Raw genomic sequence first — 16,721 nt, 5'->3', positions numbered from 1 at the left:
GCATTCTAGCAAGGTTCTTGTACTTTTTGTGGCCCCTTTTAAACCAAATTAAATACTTTATAAACTTGTACCCTTTGCTATGTAAATTTTGTAAATCGTCAATGGGGGCGGGCTCTCTGGTGACCGTTGCTGTTCCTGCAGCAGATTTTCGCCGCCCCCCAACGCTGAATTACATATCTCAGGACGCCGCCCCTGGGCACCCGTGGTCCCGCGCATGCGCTGTCCGACTGTAGCGGGACTGTGCACTGTGTGCACATGTGACCGCTGGTGACGTTTTGCGCAGGCACGAGGTTATGGGCGGCGCTGTGAGTGTCATCGGCAAGTGCCGCCCATAACCTCGTGACCGCACTTTCCCCTTTTCCTCCAGCATTCTGCGCAAGCGCTTGCTGGCCAGATGACCCGACGTCACCTCTTTCCCATCTTGCCCTGCTGCAGGGTAAGATGGGAAGGAACAAACAGCCAAGCAATGGTATGAATGATAATGTGGTGACAATTAAAATATAACTTTTAATAATAATTCGTTAAAAAAGTTACCACACAACACGTAAGGTTGTAAAACCAACCTAAAATCAATAAGAGAGCAAGTATAGTGTATAGCTCTCACTATCACAACACGGACAATTTGACAGTAAGGGATTCCCCTACCGTACATAAAGATAGACAAGGTAGCAAGAAAAGCGTAATTGCCACACTATGTGTACGCCAATATTGACAGTCGCATACCCAACAGTGTAAAATCACCAGATTCACTGGTTAATAACCACTGTGGCACAGAGATAAATACTGTTCCAATACGGGAGGGGGCAAAAACAGCCTCACAATACTCCCCAGATGGCAACAATCTGACCTTAAACATTGTATGACCTGTAGGGAGGTCATTCAACGTTTAAGGTCAGATTGTTGCCATCTGAGGAGTATTGTGAGGCTGTTTTTGCCCCCTCCCGTATTGGAACAGTATTTATCTCTGTGCCACAGTGGTTATTAACCAGTGAATCTGGTGATTTTACACTGTTGGGTATGCGACTGTCAATATTGGCGTACACATAGTGTGGCAATTACGCTTTTCTTGCCACCTTGTCTATCTTTATGTACGGTAGGGGAATCCCTTACTGTCAAATTGTCCGTGTTGTGATAGTGAGAGCTATACACTATACTTGCTTTATTATTGATTTTAGGTTGGTTTTACAACCTTACGTGTTGTGTGGTAACTTTTTTAACGAATTATTATTAAAAGTTATATTTTAATTGTCACCACATTATCATTCATACCATTGCTTGGCTGTTTGTTCATGATCTGGTAGAGCATTGACACTTATTTATTCATTAAGATGGGAAGGAGGTGACGTCGGGTCATTTGGCCGGCGAGCGCTTGCGCAGAACGCTGGAGGCAGTGGGGGAAAGCGCGTCCATGAGATTATTGGCGGGCACTTGCGATGCAATCACAGCACCGCCCATAATCTCGTGCTTGTGACACACGTCACCAGCGATCCTGGCGTTGGCGGCACCTCGGGTGCAGTGGGCGGCATCCTGATGGATGAAATGGAGCGTGGGGGGACGGCGTCAATGTGCTGGAGGAACAGCAACGGTCACCAGAGAGCCCGCCCCCATGGACGATTTACAAAATTTGCATAGCAAAAGGTACAAGTTTATAAAGTATTTAATTTGGTTTAAAAGGGGCCACAAAAAGTACAGGAACCTTGCTAGAATGCAGCCCAGGAGCTGTAGAGGGGTAAACCTTTAGGTTTGAATCTAAATTTCTGATGACAGGTTCCCTTTAAGAGCAGTCCATCTGCGTGTCTACACATGCTTCCATGAAACTGTTTCATGTTTTTTAACTTTTTTCATTAAAATTTAAATTTCATTACATTTGACGGATGCTGGATTTTTCCACCACTTTTTCTTCATGTGAACACCTGAATGCCGGTTCAGGTTTCCGAGCACCGCACCCATATGCCTGCTGTCTGGTGAGCTGTTGCTTTCATTTTATAGAAACAGAGACCCTGATTCCATCGGTATCACTTACTGAGCTGTTTGCTGTCAGATATAATCCCTGTTTTCTCTGCTGTAGATCTAGCAGTTATTTTAATGTGGAACTCTAAAACCCCACCCACATGACTTATTAGCAGCTTTCTGTAGTGAACACAAAAAGCTGCCAATCAGTGATAAGGAGATTGTTATACAGAGCTCATGAATTTGCTGGCTACCCAGCAGCTCGCCAAATAGTCCTCTAATGATAATCCACTGGTGATTAAACAGTGATTTTATCAAAACTACACTAAGCAGCTCAGTATGTGACACATAGCTGGAATCAGGATATCTGCCCCTACATTATGCTGCTCTCAGATTAGCTGGCAAACACCTGGTGGTAGATTACCTTTAATAGGGCAGGTACATGTGAGCATGTGTAGTAGAAAGTTCTAGCTTTTATATGTTAAAAGATGTGCAGCGGTTAATATTGTGATTTAATACTGGAGACAACTGGTGCTGAAGCTTGGAACGGGCCACTCACACTTCTGTCTACCCTCTCTTATAACTCTGAGCCACTTGTGACCTGGCTAATGCTTTACAATACGTTGTGTAGGTTACCGCCAGGTCACAGCAGCGGAGCTTCCTACTGCACATGCTCAGGCAGGTGTCCTATTAACAGTCTTAGATAGTTTCTATGAGTGTAACAAGATGACAACCATTTAATATACTATAGTTGTTACCTCCCTGGACAAAACCAACATAGTTGCAAATTAAATATATTTAGGAATTTGTTAATAATCTATTTTTTTTTTATTTATATATGTTTTTCAATTCCTGGACAACTCCTTAAACCAAAGTGACTAGTCTTATGGAATATAAGGATATGATAGTAACTTAAAACTGAAAATGATAACTTTTTGTGGTGTTAATTTATATAAATTATATGAATTATCTTTCCAGGAATGCTGATATTAGAGTGGAATGGTTTTCAATTAACTGCAAAGACGTATGAAGAAGTTCAAAGTATCATTAGTCAGTCAAGTGGGGAAGCAGACATTTGTGTAAGACTGTGAGTTTCCCTTATATTCCTTTTTGCACTATTCTCATTGTGTAAAAGTACTATTAATACTATCTGTGCAAACTGTCCTTCATTAATCTGTTAAGTAGGGATGGGCGAACCCGAACTGTAAAGTTCGATGTCCGTACCGAACACATGGTGTTCGTGCACATGACCCTAAACACGAGCTTTCTGGGACGTTCGTGTTACAGTTCATGTTACAGTTCGGCTTCAGGGGCTGTAAAAAAAACAACATGTCATTAAAAAAACATTATGATCCTACTTACAGGTCCCACGACGCGTTCTGCAGACTCCGTCTCCCGGTACTTCTGCTTCCGCGTCTGTCCGATCATTTTTGTTTCCCCCGGTAAGCACCTCTGGCTAAAAGGACCTGCCGTGACTGTGACGTCATACCCATGTGACCAGTCACATGTGAATATTGTCTTACATCATTGGCTACAGACTGGTCACGTGAGTATGACGTCATCAAAGGTCCTGGTGCTTCGTGATAAGAGTGTCATCGCATCACGGTGCAAAATCTCCCTACGGCAGTGGGTCAGCTGCATTTATTTCCACAGCTGAGGCGCTGCTGTCGGGAGAATGGGGTGATGCAATGCGAGATGCAAGTGCAATCATCCCCTCACTGTCAGCCTCTGCTTCATCGCTCTGTCCAGAACGATGCAGCAGACCTGACATGGCTCTCTGTGCTTCTCACTGTGTATAGACTGTGTCTGTGTACAGTGATGAAGCAGAGTTAACTTTGCTCTTTGCTTCTCACTGTGTATAGACTGTGTCTGTACAGAGTGATGAAGCTGACTTTGCTGTTCCTTTTGGATTACGTCGGACTTTTTTTTCTAATAAAGGTGGAGTCTCTGTTTTTTTGTTTTATTTCTAATAAAAAAAAATTCTCTGTGTTGTGTTTTTTTTACTGTTTCCTGGAAATTCATGGTGGCCATGTCTAATTTGGCGTGAAACCATGAATTTTGAGCTTAGTACCATCTGAGAATACAAAGCTGGTATTAACCTCTTTATTACTCAGCGAGCCACCGTCATCACGGCCGCTGGACGGGCCAGGTAAAGCACCTGGAAATGGAGCTAAGAAACAAAGCGCCATTTCCAGGGGCAGCTGTGAGCTGCCAAGAATCTCAGCCCCCAGCTGCCTGGCTTTACCTGACTGCCGATCAAAATACGGCAGGAGCATATGCATTTTTTTTTTTAATTATTTTTTTAAATTAAAAAAAATTAATGGGCTTCCTTATATTTTGATTGCCAGCCAAGGTAATGCCAGGCAGATGGGGGATGCAGCCCATAGCCGTCTGCTTTATCTGCACTGAGAATCAAAAATACCGCGGAGCGCTACGTCATTTTTTTAATGATTTCATTATTTTTACAGTATTATGATGTCAGGCAATCAAAATACAGGGAAGCCTTTTTTTTTTTTAGTTATTTAAATAAATAATTAAAAAAAATGCGTGGGCTTCTGCTGCATTTTTTGTATTGCTAGCTAAGGGTAATCCAAGCAGCTTGGTTTTACCTGCACTGGCAATGGAAAATCCAAGGAAGCTTTTTTTTTTGCCAAAAAACAAAAAAAAATGATGTGTGCTTCGCCATATTTTTGTATGCTAGCCAAGTACAGCAGGGCTGCCCCCAACCCCCAGCTGCCTATGTGTACCCGGCTGGGAGCCAAAAATATAGGGAAGCCTTTTTTTAATTATTTCATTAATTTCATGAAATAATTAAAAAAATCAACATGGGCTCCACCCCATTTTTGTGTCCAGCCAGGTACAACTAGGCAACGCAGATTGGCCCAGGCTTTCTGCCCCCCCTGCTGCGAATTGCAGTCCGCAGCCACCCCAGAAATTGGATCTTTCATAGAAGCACCATTTTCTAGCGCTGTATCCAACTCTCCAGCGGCCCTGGTGCCAGGTGGCACACTGGGTAATAAGGGGTTAATACCAGCTTTGTTTTACCAGCTAGTATTAAGCTAGAGATTCCTAATGTCAGGCAGGTTTGACCCGGCCATTAGGAATCTCCAAAAAAGGGTTAAAAAAAAGACACCACACAGACAAAAAATACATTATTAGAAATAAATACACAGACACTTTATTAGAAATAAATATACAGACACACTCAGGGACTCCATTTTTATTACTCCCTCTCACACCTTCACGATCCTGGTCTTCTGTCTTCTTTCTACTTCAACCCATGCAGCTCTGCTATATCAGAAAGCACAGGGGAGGAACGCTTCTGCTCCCCTGTGCTGTGTAATCACTCAATGAGTGAGCAGAGGCTGTGGGTTGGTAAGCAGTGACGTCACCACTGCCACCGTTGCCATAGTAACCTGACGGGCGGGTTACTATAGCAACGGTGATCTCCGATCACCTGATTCCCGGCGCCACGATTCACCAGCTGTAGCAGCCAATCCCTGAATGTGGGCTGACTCTGTAAAGAGTGCCGACATGCAGGGAGGGGGAGCCGAGCATGTGCCTGAGCATCTCGCCAGTGCATGGGACTCGCCAAGTACACCGAGTACTGAGATGCTTGGGCGAGCACCGCATACTGGCAAGATGCATTGACAGGACCTAGCATGATGTCATAGCCATGTGACCAGTCTGTAGCCAATGAGATAATACAAAATTCACACGTGACTGGTCACATGCTATGACGTCACGGAAGGTCCTTCTTTGGTTACTGGGCAGTACAGCGATGATCGTACTAGGAAGGAGATGCGGCGGGAGACAGAGTGCAGGACGCGTTGCGGGACCTGTACGTATAATGACAATTTTTATTATTAACTATATTCTTTTTTTTTTTTCAGAACCCTCGCCCCATCACATTACTGTAAAGTCTAAGTTCGGGGTTTGGCCGCAAGTTCGCGTTATATCAGAACCCGAACGCGAACTTTACAAAACGTTCGGGCGAGTCTCGAGAACATTGGGGGGTTCGCCCATCCCTACTGTTAGGGGATCTTACCTGCACAATGCATTACCCAAGGCAAGGCTGAGCAATTCAGGGTACCTTCCCACCTACTTGTTTTTTATCTAATTCTGAACTGTCACACCTGCAAAGACAGAGCTGTCAATCAGTAAAAAGAGGGTGGAGTTAGATGCAAAGTAGGTAGGAAAGGGCACTGAACTGCTGGACAATGTCAAGGGTGTACTGAGCACCTCATTAGCATACGTGAATAAAAAACAAATTCTGGGGAAAGCAGCAACTGATTCGGACACTAAAGGATTCTTATTAGGGCTATGTTTCCCTCAAGGTGATCTGTTTTGTTTGAACAATCTCAGACCGACTCCCTTTAAGCCACAATTGATATAAATAAAAGATAAACATATATATATATATATATATATATATATATATAAAAAAAAAGATATTACCAGTTCAGTTGATGTGACTTTTAAGTTAATGGGAACCAGTGATATATTTTTCTTACCTAAGTACCAATTTAAATATAAATTGATATAAATGCCTTTTATAATTACCCTTTGCAATTACATGTCTTCTATAAGCCACAATTCTAAAATGAACTGTGACATTCTATTCAGGAAATACTAAAGACATTTTCTGCTAAAGCAACTTTCATTACAAAGTTCAGTATAGTACTTTGTATCAGCAGTATCAGCAGGTAACAGCCACTTTTTTACATGACAGGTTCCCTTTAACATTAAACAAGCCATTGACTGATGTCAGGTTAGTGCCGTATTTTCCAGAGTATAAGGTGACTGGGCGTATAAGATGACCCCCATCTTTTCCAGTTAAAATATAGAGTTTGGAATATACCGTAAATACCAGAGTATAAACCGAGGCCCCTATTTTACCACAAAAAAACCTAGGAAACCTTATTGACTCGAGTGTAAGCCTAGGGCAGGAACTGCAACAGCTACTGGAAAATTTCAAAAATAAAAATAGATCCCAATAAAATGTAATGTGCCCATCTTTGTCCTCCCTTGTAGTAATGTGCCCATCCTTGCCCCCCCTTGTAGTAATGTGTCCATCCTTGTGCCCCTTCCATGGGCCCTCTAGTAATGTGCCCATTAGTAATGTCCCCTGCAGTAATGTGCCCATTGTTTAGTAGTGTGCCCATTGTTTAGTAATGTCTCCTGCAATAATGTACCCATTGTTTAGTAATATCCTCTGCAGTAATGTACTAATTGTTTAGTAATGTCCTCCTACTGGTCCCCTTCTTGTCCCCCATTATGCTGTTGTTTACATACAATAAAAATTATTCTCGCCTGCCCTCCATTCCCGTGGTGTCCTCAACTGCTTCTTGCAGACCGCAGGCACTTAGACCTCTCTGTGATCTCGTCCGGTGCACAGAGCTGCCGTCATGGATTTACTGCAGTTGAATGCTTTGCAGCGGCGGCGCTGCAAAGCATTCAACTGCAGTAAAGCGCTGACAGCAGCAGTGGCTCCGTGCACCATACGTGATCATCAAAGAATGCTTCTTGCGGACCGCAGGCACATAGAACCCCTCCATGATCGCATCCAATACACAGGGTTGCATCGTAAAGCATTCAACTGCAGTAAAGCCATGATGGCAGCCTGCAGTGGCGGCTCCGGGCAGCGGATGAGATAACAAAGAGGTCTAAGTGCCTGCCGTCTACAAAAAGCAGCTGAGGACACCGCGGGAACAGAGAACAGGTGAGAATATTTTTTTGTGGGAACCTCACTGCGAGATCTGAGAGGCAGAGTCTTGGAGACAGGGAGGCCTTATAAATTACCTAATTATACACTGTATCAGACGACACCTGGCGTATGAGATGACCCCCAACTTTTGAGAAGATTTTCAGGGGTTAAAAAGTCGTTTGGAAAATACTTTAGTTGAATCATAGCTTTCCTGCTGTGATATTCCAGTGATCTGTTATCTCGATCTAGGTAACCTTTGCTAGATCTGTATATTTAAACTACATTATTCAATTACAATTATTGCACTGCTTCTATACCTAATGTTTGATCCTTCAGATCTTATTTGCTTCTTTCTCATTTTTTCATTTTATTTTCAGGGACATCAGCATGTTATCAAATTCTGCAACTCCACAGAATTTAGAGCTGCATGACCCAGGAAAGGCTGGTAAGAAATACAGATGAGCATATAATATATTAATTGGTAGTTCCTGGAATAGTTGAATAAACAGCATGAAGCGTTCAGTTAAGTCTAAAACAAAGAGTCTTTTTCTAGGAACAGCTCCACTCTTGCCACGGGCTGTGTCTGGCATTGCAGCCCACGTGTACAATGTGGAGCCTAAATTTCATATAAACCCTGTGGATAAGAGGAGCAGTGTTTGGGAAGAATCTTTTCCAGTCTTATCTATTTCCTTCACTTTTATGTGTGTCAATTATTTCAATTTTCATTATGCCTCATTACAGTGGAAAAAACAAAGTCCCCTGGAGTGGATCCTAAACAACTAGCTGCTGAACTCCAGAAGGTTTCCCAGCAGCAGACGCCTTCTGTAGTGTCTTCTGCAATGGAGAAAGGCTCATATATCCATTCAGGAACAACATCAGCAGCCTCCAGCGCGGTGCCCAGTCCTGGACAACCTGGCTCCCCTTCCGTAAGCAAGAAAAGGCACAGCAGCAAGGTAACTGCAAGATGATGGTTGGATGGATGATACGTGGAGAATTAGAATATTCTAGCTTGTAGTTCAACTATGAGGAAGAAATGTGCCTAGAGCTATGTAGGGGATGAGACACATCACTAACTGTTATAAACTTGGTTTTATAGCAAATTTAGTTTGGTTGTATAGCAAGTGTATTATATATAAGAATAACTAGATTTGCATTGAATATAAAGTCAAAATACACTATCGTTATAGTGTTTAAATAATGTAAACTGGAAAAGACCTGCCTTTCATGGTACGCCGTTATTTTTAAAAATGATGTTGTGAATGTTTGGAAATAATGTAGCATATTCTATAAATGGTGGTTGTTAATGCTCCTTTCTTTGGTATGATCTACTATTAAAGGGGATATTCAGGTTTATAATAAGCACGACTTATTCTTAGGACCCTTAGGATCATCAATATTAGATAAGTGGTAGTCCTACACCCCCATCGATCAACAGTTTTCGTCATGAAATGGCCAAATGTACAGTAGAATGTAAATGTAGCTGAAAGAGCATTGGCCAATGCTGAGAACTGCAGGTCGCAGTAGTATTGTGCTTAAACTGTATGAGTAGCTTGGCTGCAAAATAAGTTTGCATTTTAACAGTTGTGGTATATACAGTGCCTACAAGTAGTATTCAACCCCCTGCAGATTTAGCAGGTTTACACATTCGGAATTAACTTGGCATTGTGACATTTGGACTGTAGATCAGCCTGGAAGTGTGAAATGCACTGCAGCAAAAAAGAATGTTATTTCTTTTTTTTTTTTTTTTAAATTGTGAAAAGTTTATACAGAGTGTCATTTATTATTCAACCCCTCAAACCACAAGAATTCTGTTTGGTTCCCCTAAAGTATTAAGAAGTATTTCAGGCACAAAGAACAATGAGCTCCACATGTTTGGATTAATTATCTCTTTTCCAGCCTTTTCTGACTAATTAAGACCCTCCCCAAACTTGTGAACAGCACTCATCTTGGTCAACATGGGAAAGACAAAGGAGCATTTCAAGGCCATCAGAGACAAGATCGTGGAGGGTCACAAGGCTGGCAAGAGGTACAAAACCCTTTCCAAGGAGTTGGGCCTACCTGTCTCCACTGTTGGGAGCATCATCTGGAAGTGGAAGGCTTATGGAACTACTGTTAGCCTTCCACGGCCTGGACAGCCTTTGAAAGTTTCCACCCGTGCCGAGGCCAGGCTTGTCCGAAGAGTCAAGGCTAACCCAAGGACAACAAGGAAGGAGCTCCGGGAAGATCTCATGGCAGTGGAGACATTGGTTTCAGTCAATACCATAAGTAACGTACTCCACCGCAATGGTCTCCGTTCCAGACGAGCCCGCAAGGTACCTTTACTTTCAAAGCGTCATGTCAAGGCTCATCTACAGTTTGCTCATGATCACTTGGAGGACTCTGAGACAGACTGGTTCAAGGTTCTCTGGTCTGATGAGACCAAGATCGAGATCTTTGGTGCCAACCACACACGTGACGTTTGGAGATTGGATGGCACTGCATACGACCCCAAGAATACCATCCCTACAGTCAAGCATGGTGGTGGCAGCATCATGCTGTGGGGCTGTTTCTCAGCCAAGGGGCCTGGCCATCTGGTCCGCATCCATGGGAAGATGGATAGCACGGCCTACCTGGAGATTTTGGCCAAGAACCTCCGCTCCTCCATCACGGATCTTAAGATGGGTCGTCATTTCATCTTCCAACAAGACAACGACCCAAAGCACACAGCCAAGAAAACCAAGCCCTGGTTCAAGAGGGAAAAAATCAAGGTGTTGCAGTGGCCTAGTCAGTCTCCTGACCCTAACCCAATTGAAAACTTGTGGAAGGAGCTCAAGATTAAAGTCCACATGAGACACCCAAAGAACCTAGATAACTTGGAGAAGATCTGCATGGAGGAGTGGGCCAAGATAACTCCAGAGACCTGTGCCGGCCTGATCAGGTCTTATAAAAGACGATTATTGGCTGTAATTGCAAACAAGGGTTATTCCACAAAATATTAAACCTAGGGGTTGAATAATAATTGACCCACACTTTTATGTTGAAAATTTATTAAAATTTAACTGAGCAACATAACTTGTTGGTTTGTAAGATTTATGCATCTGTTAATAAATCCTGCTCTTGTTTGAAGTTTGCAGGCTCTAACTTATTTGCATTTTATCAAACCTGCTAAATCTGCAGGGGGTTGAATACTACTTGTAGGCACTGTATATATATATATATATATATATATATATATACATATATATAGCATATCGAGTCATTAAATCTATATTTTTGATATAGCGCTAACATATTCCGCAGCACTTTACGTACATCAGGAACACTGTCCCCATTGGGGCTCATAATCTAAATAAAGTCCCTATCTGTATGTCTTTGAAGTGTGGGAAGAAACCCATGCAAACTCAATGAGAACATACAAACTCCTTGCAGGTGGTGTCCTTGGTGGGATTTGAACCCAGGACCCCAGCACGGCAAGACTGCAGTGCTAACCAATGTGCCACCATGCTGCCCAAGTCATTACGTGCAACACTCATTCAGTAGATGCTCACTATATATTTACCAATACATCATCCTATGTTGTTTCTATAAAAACTGTTTCCCTCTTTTAGGCTATGTGCCCACGCTGCGGATTTTGCGCGGATTTTGCCGCGGATTTGCCGCGGATTTACCGCGGATTTTCCGAAAATCTGCAGCAGCGGCACTTCCAAGCCATTTCAATGGCATTTTGGAAATGCAGTGTCCATGCTGCGGATTTTTCCGCGGCGGATTTGCCGCGGATTTTGATCCGGAAAAATCTGCAGCATGTCAATTATTGTTGCGGATTTTGGTGCGGATTTTGGGTATAGATTGGGGAAAAAAAAAAAAATCTGCATCAAAATCCGCGGCAATTCCGCGGTAAATTCGCGGCAAATCCGCGGCAAAAAAAAGTTGCGGATTTTCATGCAGAAAAATCCGCAGCAACATTCTACCGTGGACACATAGCCTTACAGTATATGGGTAGCGAGGTCTTGGATTGCCTTTTATCTGGTACAGTGCTCTGCCTTCTAGAATAGCAGGTCTGAAAGCAAATATAGGCTTGTATGAGTAGATACAATGTTTTTAAAGTGTTTAGCGAGAGACTGAAACTATATGATGGTATTTTTTTACTGAGGTTTCAATACTGTATTTACTTTATTTTTAGCTATTATTAATTGGTTATTTTTATGCGATAATCCTTTGCCTTGAAAACAGCCTTCTTTTTTTCAAGGTACACTTGCACACAGTCTTTGAAGAAACTCATCAGGGAGGTTGTTCCAAATACAATAAAGAAATAGCCACAAATCTCTTGTTAGGTTTGCAAAAATCCTTCTGTATCTTCATGTAATCTCAGACTGACTTGATGATGTTGAGAACAGGGCTCTACAGGGGTCAAATCATCATCTTCCAGGACTCATATTCTTATATATATTGAAGACTGTTATAATGACATTGATAGTATGTTTGAGGTTGTTGTTCAGTTGCAAAATAATTTGTACCCAAATTCTCCATTACATTTGTAGAAATGCAGCGTGAAATGTTCAAGGAACTTCCACCATGCTTCACTGTAGCCAGCAAACACTGTCAACTTTCTCTATCCTTTCTGTGAACCAACTGCCATTTCTTGCAGCTAAATATATCACATTTTGACATCAATTCAGAGCACCTTTTGCCATTTTTTGCATCCCAGGTCCTTTGTTTTCATGGAAAGTTGAGTCGCTTGGTTTGATTCCATGTTGAAGGTATTGATTTTGGCTGTAATTCTTCCATAAAGACCACTTCTGGCCAGACTTCTGTAAACAGTGGTTGGGAATAGCAGGGGCCTGCTAGTATCTGCCAGTTCTTAGCTGAAATCTACTGGTAGATACCTTCTGATTTAGAAGGGAAGTAAGCGTATGTTTTTAATCTAGTGCACTAAGTTTCCTTGGCCAAACACTGCATCTTCTTTCCTCAACGTTGTCAATTCCTTGGTGTCCTCAATGATGAAAAATACATCCAAGATACTTATCCACCATGCAATATATCCAATGAGGCAATTGATTGACTCCAACAATAATTTTTCAGCAGGACAACAGACCCAAGCATAGAGCCAATGTCATTAAAAACTATCTTTAGTATAAAGAAGAATAATTCCTAGAAATTATGATATGGACCCCATATGAAGCGTCAAAAGGGTTTCTATAAGGCTGCATCTACAAAACATCTGTGGCTAGTTCTTTAGGATATTTGGAGTAACCTCCATGTGACTGCATGTGCAAATAGTGCACTACCATATTTAACAGCACTATACATAGTCATCACTCCTTTAGTCAGTGAGGTACAGAGTCTAATTCCAAATCAATCCATTAATTTGTTTTGGAGGAAAATGGTTTTCCTCAGTAAAAATCATGTGAGCAAGAGGAGTGCATGCAATCTCCAAGCAGATGCAGCACTGCAATGTGACAATGCCAATATCTCAGCCACCGTGTTTGTGTGCGAATTGAAATACAATAAACCTCATTTATCAAAACTAAATTTAACATTGTCCAAATATCTACATTTCAAGTTGCTTGACATTTCTTAAAACAAAATTAATAAAACTGTAATTTTTGATATTTTTATTTTTTTTCTTGTAGTCTACTGAAGCTGTGAAAGCCCCTTCCCATCCAATCACTGGGGAAATCCAGGTACTAATTAATTTACTTATTTTACTCCATTATATAGTATTATTAATTTCAATAGCATTTCACAGACATGATCATCCCTGTCCCCTTTGGGGCTTACAAGCTAAATTCCCTATCAATATGTCTTTGGAGTGCGGGAGGAAACCAGAGTACTTGGAGAAAAAACACCCAAACATGGGGAGGACATACAAACTCCTTGCAGATGTTCTCCTTGCGGAAGTATGATACCAGGAGCCCAGTGGTGCAAAGCTACAGTGTTAACCACGCACTATTTGTTTTCTGTAAGAAAATCTGAATATTTCTTTAAGATTCATTATACAGTTAGGTCCAGAAATATTTGGACAGTGACACAAGTTTTGTTATTTTAGCTGTTTACAAAAACATGTTCAGAAATACAATTATATATATAATATGGGCTGAAAGTGCACACTCCCAGCTGCAATATGAGAGTTTTCACATCCAAATCGGAGAAAGGATTTAGGAATCATAGTTCTGTAATGCATAGCCTCCTCTTTTTCAAGGGACCAAAAGTAATTGGACAAGGGACTCTAAGGGCTGCAATTAACTCTGAAGGCGTCTCCCTCGTTAACCTGTAATCAATGAAGTAGTTAAAAGGTCTGGGGTTGATTACAGGTGTGTGGTTTTGCATTTGGAAGCTGTTGCTGTCACCAGACAACATGCGGTCTAAGGAACTCTCAATTGAGGTGAAGCAGAACATCCTGAGGCTGAAAAAAAAGAAAAAATCCATCAGAGAGATAGCAGACATGCTTGGAGTAGCAAAATCAACATTCTGAGAAAAAAGGAATTGACTGGTGAGCTTGGGAACTCAAAAAGGCCTGGGCGTCCACGGCTGACAACAGTGGTGGATGATCGCCGCATACTTTCTTTGGTGAAGAAGAACCCGTTCACAACATCAACTGAAGTCCAGAACACTCTCAGTGAAGTAGGTGTATCTGTCTCTAAGTCAACAGTAAAGAGAAGACTCCATGAAAGTAAATACAAAGGTTTCACATCTAGATGCAAACCATTCATCAATTCCAAAAATAGACAGGCCAGAGTTAAATTTGCTGAAAAACACCTCATGAAGCCAGCTCAGTTCTGGAAAAGTATTCTATGGACAGATGAGACAAAGATCAACCTGTACCAGAATGATGGGAAGAAAAAAGTTTGGAGAAGAAAGGGAACGGCACATGATCCAAGGCACACCACATCCTCTGTAAAACATGGTGGAGGCAACGTGATGGCATGGGCATGCATGGCTTTCAATGGCACTGGGTCACTTGTGTTTATTGATGACATAACAGCAGACAAGAGTAGCCGGATGAATTCTGAAGTGTACTGGGATATACTTTCAGCCCAGATTCAGCCAAATGCCGCAAAGTTGATCGGACGGCGCTTCATAGTACAGATGAACAATGACCCCAAGCATACAGCCAAAGCTACCCAGGAGTTCATGAGTGCAAAAAAGTGGAACATTCTGCAATGGCCAAGTCAATCACTAGATCTTAACCCAATTGAGCATGCATTTCACTTGCTCAAATCCAGACTTAAGACGGAAAGACCCACAAACAAGCAAGACCTGAAGGCTGCGGCTGTAAAGGCCTGGCAAAGCATTAAGAAGGAGGAAACCCAGCGTTTGGTGATGTCCATGGGTTCCAGACTTAAGGCAGTGATTGCCTCCAAAGGATTCGCAACAAAATTTTGAAAATAAAAATATTTTGTTTGGGTTTGGTTTATTTGTCCAATTACTTTTGACCTCCTAAAATGTAGAGTGTTTGTAAAGAAATGTGTACAATTCCTACAATTTCTATCAGATATTTTTTTTCAAACCTTCAAATTAAACGTTACAATCTGCACTTGAATTCTGTTGTAGAGGTTTCATTTCAAATCCAATGTAGTGGCATGCAGAGCCCAACTCGCGAAAATTGTGTCACTGTCCAAATATTTCTGGACCTAACTGTATGTCTATGGAGACAATTATCTAATTGAAGCCACATGCAAAACACAGTGCTAATTTGGCAATGACTGCACATGCAGAATATATTATTTCTCCACTGGTTTGTTTTCTCTTGACAAGACAGTAGCGAATACATGCCAGAAAATCCCAACTCTTGCTCACTGCAATAGGACATGTTTGATTTGCCATGTAGAACATTTTTTGCTATTTGTCATACATTTGCATTTAAGTATCTGAGCTTTGTTTTCTGTGTTTTGTAGCTTCAAGTTAATTATGATAAGCATCTTGGTAATCTCATAATTCACATACTGCAAGCAAGAAATCTTGTTCCCAGAGATAACAACGGTTATTCTGATCCTTTTGTGAAAGTATATCTTCTTCCTGGAAGAGGGTAAGCTGAGTGTCATTTTTAGTTCTGCTGAATAAACATTTCATAGATATAGAGTGTCTGACTGTGATTATTATTTCAAACTGAAATATCAAGCAACATAGTGCGTAGAGCAAGGAAAAATAGTACGTTTTTGTGTAAATACATTGGAGTTAACCATCTGTTACTGTCATAAAAATATTACAAAATGTTTCAAAAATATAAAAAAAATACTTGAAGAAGTTTTTTAGAAGAACAAATTCCTACTATATTATTATTATTATTATTATTATTATTATTTATTTGATGAGCACCATTAATTCCATGGTGCTGTACATGAGAAGGGGTTACATACAGAATACATATACAAGTTACAGTAGACAGACTAGTACAGAAGGAAGAAAACCCTGCCCTTCCGGGCTTACATTCTGTAGGATTATATAGTGTGTAGTCCATTGGAGCTAGCACTAAAAGTCAATATCATCTCTTAAAAGGCCACCACGTGACTTAAGAAGAGTAAAGGTCCAGTCACACTAAGCAACTTACCAGCGATCCCAACAACGATAGGGATCGCTGGTAAGTTGCTAGGAGGTTGCTGGTGAGATGTCACACTGCGACGCTCCAGCGATCCCACCAGCAACCTGACCTGGCAGGGATCGCTGGAGCGTGGCTACACAAGTTGCTGGTGAGCTCACCAGCAACCAGTGACAAGCCCCCAGCGCCGCGTGGAAGATGCTGCGCTTGGTAACTAAGGTAAATATCGGGTAACCAACCCGATATTTACCTTGGTTACCACCGCACGGAGCTACACGTGCAGGGAGCAGCGCACACTGCTTAGCGCTGGCTCCCTGCTCTCCTAGTTACAGCACACATCGGGTTAATTACCCGATGTGTGCTGCAGCTACATGTGCAGAGCAGGGAACAGCGCACAATGCTTAGTGCTGGCTCCTTGCTCTCCTAGTTACAGCACACATCGGGTTAATTAACCCGATGTGTACTGCAGCTAAATGTGCACAGAGCAGGGAGCAGCGCACACTGCTTAGCGCTGGCTCCTTGCTCTCCTAGTTACAGCACACATCGGGT

The 16,721-nt window shown here is 41.9% G+C and overlaps 1 protein-coding gene across 5 annotated transcripts in view; it reads left to right on the top strand.

Annotated features, from left to right (window-relative positions):
- The window catches only part of PCLO (piccolo presynaptic cytomatrix protein), a 540,339-nt gene that overhangs the window by 374,215 nt on the left and 149,403 nt on the right, over positions 1 to 16,721 (top strand). For all 5 annotated transcript variants that reach the window (XM_075345226.1, XM_075345222.1, XM_075345224.1 and 2 more), the window contains 5 exons: positions 2,929 to 3,037; positions 8,035 to 8,102; positions 8,399 to 8,610; positions 13,267 to 13,317; positions 15,532 to 15,662. In XM_075345226.1, the coding sequence (XP_075201341.1) occupies positions 2,929 to 3,037; positions 8,035 to 8,102; positions 8,399 to 8,610; positions 13,267 to 13,317; positions 15,532 to 15,662 (571 nt within the window). The remainder of the gene's footprint in view (positions 1 to 2,928; positions 3,038 to 8,034; positions 8,103 to 8,398; positions 8,611 to 13,266; positions 13,318 to 15,531; positions 15,663 to 16,721) is intronic.

This window comes from Anomaloglossus baeobatrachus, chromosome 4, assembly GCF_048569485.1.
Source record: "Anomaloglossus baeobatrachus isolate aAnoBae1 chromosome 4, aAnoBae1.hap1, whole genome shotgun sequence".
Classification (NCBI taxonomy): Eukaryota; Metazoa; Chordata; class Amphibia; order Anura; family Aromobatidae; genus Anomaloglossus; species Anomaloglossus baeobatrachus.
The sequence above is the reverse complement of the archived record's forward strand: the minus strand, read 5'-3'. Positions and strand labels throughout refer to the sequence as shown.